Raw genomic sequence first — 6,000 nt, forward strand, 5'->3', positions numbered from 1 at the left:
ATTGTCCCAGATATGGTCATGATTAAGGGAAACAAATCGGCTGATTGAGGGCCTGAGTTTCCATTTGAAAATTAGTCATTGTTCCATTGAAACTACTTGTTAAATATATTATTGGTTTTATATATTATAAGTTTTGGTAACCTACCCTCTAATTCCAAGGTTGAATATTTTGGCAACTCTTGACCTTCATGAACCAGGAAATATACATGAAAACCATTGTCATATATTTTGCTGCAAAAGTCAGTCACAAGCATTGCCTGTGTGAAGCTGATGGCTTGTTAACAGTAAACCATTATCAAATTCAACACCAAGATTCAAGAAGCATTATAACTTTCTCAAAACGTACTTGAATTCATCATGACAATATCTGCAATCAACAATATTGGCATCGTCTCATGATGCAGTCATGTCTACAGTAGAATTCATCTCGACCTTTGCAGGACTTAACCCCATTAAAAGCTATTAAACCAAGATAACACTCATTGAAACAGCTCAACTGATTAAAACGGATCTTCTCTGGTTGTGCACAAGTGACTGTTTTCATGTGCGATATCGCAATAAAGTTGGTATTCATAGCTTCAGTTGGGTAACCGATTATAAAGGAAACGAAAGGAAACAATGTTATGTGTGGCTTTGTTCACGAAATCAGACAATGTCGTGCTTTTTGTAAACCAGCATTCTTGAAAATGAGCAACATAATGATTTTTGACTTAACACGGTTTAGAAATAATTTCTTCATATTTTTGGTGTTATCTGTCGTTTACATGTCCTTCCTAAAACACAAAAGTACGACCCTCTCCAAACACCTAAATTAGCTAAAAATTTAGGACATGTTACAAAACTTTATTTTCTAGAACCTATTTAGAATAATTTAAATGTAGCTTTTACCGGTTTTTTTGTTTCATTTTTCAGAAGTGAGCGGTCCGATACCAATATTTTCGGTCAAATCTCCATTCAAATAACACGGGGAGTTGGCTAGCTATGCCTTGCCCTCACTCATATTTTACAAAAGTACGACCATTTCTGAACATCTAACCTAGCTGTAATTTTAGGTCATGTTAGAGAAATATATTTGCTAGAAGTTTTGGAGAATAAATAAAATATTGGCTGGTTATTTTTCACACAGTGATGTTAACTAGGCAAGTGTCCATTCTCCCAACATACATCATTTGTAGGGGTCACGCGTCAATGGTGAGAGCACTGTGTATTGTGTATAGGAAAACGGACAGTAACTGCAGTATGTTGTTCCTAACCATAGCAACGCTGCGAGGTACAAGTTGTCAAATAACAGCCATAGGACCAGGATTTCAGCAGACTATATCGCTACTGCAGAGTGTCAACACTACGTCAACCAAATATGTCGGCTGTTCTACTACACCTGGAAAGTGTCTTGCAGAATCAAAACGATTTGCAGACCGCGATGGCAGATAATCAAATTCAGACTCTTAATAGCCTGAATCAAATCGGTCATGACCAAACGCAGATGACAGGCATTCAAAACCAGACTCTAAATACCCTGAACCAAATCAGCCAAACTCAAATACAGATGGCAACTACTTTCAACCAAGTAGCAACCCTCATGCAGGTACAGAGCCAACAACTACAGAACATGTCATCTACTATGAGTAGCATGGTCTCCCTACTAGAGAACCAGCAAGAAACTCTTCAGAACATCTCCAAATCATTACCGTATCAGACAGATGTAGTGACTAGAGAATTTCAAATGCAAAATAGCATTTTGCGACTAAACTTTGCCCATGATTGTTCAGAACTGGCGTTTACTCATCCACACTCTGGAATCTACACAATCTCTCCTGTTGATGGTTTGGCAATGAAGGTGTACTGTCATATGGATACAGCTGGGTATGGGTGGATTGTATTCCAACGACGATATGATGGCTCTGTGGATTTTTATCGTAATTGGGATGATTACGTTGAGGGATTCGGTACCGTAGATGGTGAATTCTGGATGGGGTTACACTTGCTACAAAAATTGACAAGCTCTGGAACGTGGGAGCTTAAGATCCTACTAGAAGATTTCAATGGTGGCACAGCATATGCAAATTATCCGTCCTTTAGCATTGGTGATGCAGCATCTAATTACACACTTCACATTGGAGCATACAGTGGCACTGCTGGTGACTCATTATCTTATAATAATAATAAACCCTTCTCAACCAAAGATAGAGACAATGATCGTCAAAGTAGTTTTAGCTGTGCTCAACGTCACGAAGGTGCCTGGTGGCATGGGGCCTGTACTCATATCAACCTGAATGGCAAATATCTTGGTGCAACAGGAAATAGATCCACAGCAATGTTCTGGCATCACTGGACATTATCTCTCCAATCCCTCAAGTCATCGATGATGATGTTCAGACGTATTGGATAGATTGACATTGAGTTTGCAGTATATGTTCCCTTTATTAGCTTTTAATGTTTGGGGCTTGGTTCTTCTTCCCTTTTACGGTTTTGTTACAAAAAAATAAAATGTTGCAGAAAATTTCCTTTTACCAAATGGTAAAATGCACAAAGAATTGACAAACAATATAGTTCGATAGCAAACCCACGTTAAGTTGTTTTTGTTTGGGAGGACAGTATAAATTACCTTTGGGCAATTCGAGAATTCAAGGTCAAAATTTACCAACGGGTAAAATTTGAAACTGCGCAAATTGGGTCAAATTCATGCCAAAACTTCAGTCGGTCACACAGATTCAGAAAAAGTACAGTTTGACCTATCTAGAGCTTATCTTTCCCGATTATGATCAACAAGATCAATTCAAAAAAAGAATAGTTTCTAATACCTATAATGACTTGTTATTTTGGCAACACAGAAAGATTATGTTGACACTCATTGAGTCCTATTAATGTTGACCTTTTGTGCTACGTTACGCACCTAGGCAACAACACATTTTAGGATATTCAAACTATTCTTTATTTAATTGCTTGGTAATGTACATAATTGTAATGGAGTATCAGATGAGGAAGCTGTCTGAAATATACGTGGGGTGTTTCCTACGTACGTTCTCGGATGAAAACTATGTAAATACGTGAGTACATATTTTTCATACCCCTTGAGGCCTATCTAAAGTAATTTGTAAATAAATGAAAAAATATATGCCGCATGATTCTCATCCTTGTTATGGTTAGACCTATAAACCATAAACAAGGATGAGAATCATGCGGCAGATACTTTTCGGCTTTCATTGATATTCTTCGCTATGATATAACATGCATTTATGGCAAATTATGGCACTAAGTTTCAATGTGTTTATTTGAAAAAGGATATAATTTATTTTACTAGTATCCGATATTGTATTCAACTAGTGTGTGTAAAGTATACAATTTCAATATATTTTCAGGTGATATAGCTCTCTGGTAATTGTTATAAAATATAAGGTATGAAAATGTAAATAATTGATAATTATAAAGAAAATGTACATTACAAATTTCAAACACTAGTTGAAGTATTGTTGCATGCCATGTGAATACAAAATCATAAATGGGAAAAATATAGAAAATTTAAGTACAAATACAAATATGGTGTATCTTTGGTGGAAGGTATTCATGAGTTAGACAGTGTAAAGAATCCATCTAGAAATTAATCAGCTTACGAAATAAAGCTGTATACAGGGTGGTCCAAAAACAACTTTACCCAATTTCAAAGTTTCATATCTCAAAATTGAAAAATCTGTGTCAAATTGTTGTTCCAAATTCTTAACAACCATCTTTCTAAACGTATTTGGTGCAAAATTGACTGATAAAGAATGTAAATTACAAGTGGCGCCAGTTTTAAGGTAACGGATCAAAATAATATTTGTCCACACGTAAAACTACGGGATTTGTCATCTGTGGCGCAATTTCGAACTTGCGTGAATAAAAATTTATACTCATTAGAAAGATGTTCTTTAAGGATATGCAACAAAAACTTGAAACAGATTTTTCAACTGTAAGAAATCAACCTTCGAAATTTCTGTAAAGTTGTTTTTGGACCACACTGTAGTTCTTCAATAGCAGATGTCTATCATCTTTTACACGAAGGATAGATATGAATAGATGAATATAACTTTGTAATTGATATCAGATGGAAGATAGGTTGGGTGCATCCCCGTTCTTGGGATGAAAAATAACACATTATATGCATGAATATCATTATGTAAATACACTGTAGATTCTCAGATGATGTAGCTGTCTGAAATATGTTATGCTGGGTGCATCCCACGTAATTTAAGGATATATAATTTCTACCTAAAGTGTATGTAGGTGGGATGAAAAGCCGATGATCAATTGAAAATTTGGACCTTTCGTATTGAAGATATGGATTTTTTTCCCAAAACACCAAACAAAATTAGGTCTTTTTGGGAAAAAAATCCATATCTTCAGTATGAAAGGCAAAATTTTCAATTGATCGTCGGCTTTTCCTCCCACCTACATACACTTTAAGCATGTTAAGACTGTATCATTAAATTTATAAAAGGACTGTTATATCTCCAAAATGTGAAAAATATCAAATTTTAATAATTTGTCATAAAATTTGTATTATATCGTGAATTTCATAAAATGAAAATTATTTGATACCAGAAAGACATTCACCGTATTCAGAATGCAATTCGATAGGTCTGATGTGCTCTCATGTCCCACAAAAAATGCTGTCGAAACGCTCAAAACGCTCATTCCAGATCCCTTAACACTGAAATATATGTGTACATTTGACGAAAACTTGAATGACACGAACTAAAAAAGAGATTTTATCAGACATAATATTTATTTTACTTAATATCGTTTCATAACATGAGTGTGATTCATGCCCAAGAAAATGATATTAGATCAAGATATCATTTTCATGAGTTGATTGTACTTTGACATCAAGTCATGCAGCAATGTTAAGCTTACAAGAAATGACAACATCATATTGAAGAGCTTTGAAGCCAACTCAAATCTAATAAGCTATACACAATATTTACATATCCATAATTTTCACTTGACCCATTTAAGATAAAAGAGTACTTTGGTCGCAATATCAATGTTTTATTCTTGATTATTGCTGATAAATCAATGCAGCAATATTTGCAAGTATGCGCTGATACCTGCATAACTCTCCAAAGTTGATAAAAAACAGCATACCTAAGTAACTAGCTTAAAAGAAAGTCTTATCTTATAGATCCAATGTTTTAGGAAAATTCGTTCCACATGCCCGGGTGTCTTCAAAAATATATTTTGTTCTTGATCATTTCCAATAAATCAATACTTGGAATGATTGAGAATGGTGCAATAATGCCTTGAGACAATAATTATAATTTATATATAATAATAATTATCATACAAAGCGATCTGCAAGATACCAATGGTTATAGGTAACTTCACTAAAAAAGTACTCTGGTAATGCCAATATATTTTTTCTTGATTAGGCCCTACTGCTAAAAATCAATAGTGCCGTGTTTCCTATGGCATGGCGCCTTAAACATTTTCTATTATTATGTTCCATGTATATTAAGGGGGTACTACGCCCCTCAATAAATTTGTGCCTATTTTTGCATTTTTCTCAAAAACTAATAACACACTGGTAACAAAAGTTACGTATATTATTGGGGCAAGGAATCCAATTACTACACTGGAATTTCAGTGACCCAAGCTAAGCGGTTCGTTATTTATGGTAAGAAATAAGGTACCGCTAGGATGTACCTCATTTCCTATCATATATACCGAACTGCTTGTCTTGAGTCACTGAAATTTTAGACTATGCCATAGTCGAATTTTATTAAAAATATGTTATTATTAGTCATGATGAACCCATTTCGTTGAACTCAAAATTATACTGATGTTTATTAAAATTAAAGTATTCAATAGTAAAATGGTCATAAAGAGTTAAAAATATCAGACGATTAGTGACAATAAAAGTAATTGAATGCAACATTATCTATAATTATAACGGCTCACTTTAATACTGAACAATTCTGATTTTGGAATCTACCAGTTTATTGATAGCGAACCCCGAAATTTTGG

General features: G+C 34.5%; 1 protein-coding gene across 1 annotated transcript; it reads left to right on the top strand.

Annotated features, from left to right (window-relative positions):
• The first annotated feature begins 929 nt into the window (after positions 1–929).
• LOC140146606 (fibrinogen-like protein A) lies at positions 930–4,467 on the top strand. Its single transcript, XM_072168476.1, has one exon. It carries the CDS (start codon positions 1,358–1,360, stop codon positions 2,387–2,389), a length of 1,032 nt encoding a protein of 343 aa, XP_072024577.1. The 5' UTR covers positions 930–1,357; the 3' UTR covers positions 2,390–4,467.
• The last annotated feature ends 1,533 nt before the right edge of the window (positions 4,468–6,000 follow it).

Source organism: Amphiura filiformis, chromosome 2 (assembly GCF_039555335.1).
Source record: "Amphiura filiformis chromosome 2, Afil_fr2py, whole genome shotgun sequence".
Lineage (NCBI taxonomy): Eukaryota > Metazoa > Echinodermata > Ophiuroidea > Amphilepidida > Amphiuridae > Amphiura > Amphiura filiformis.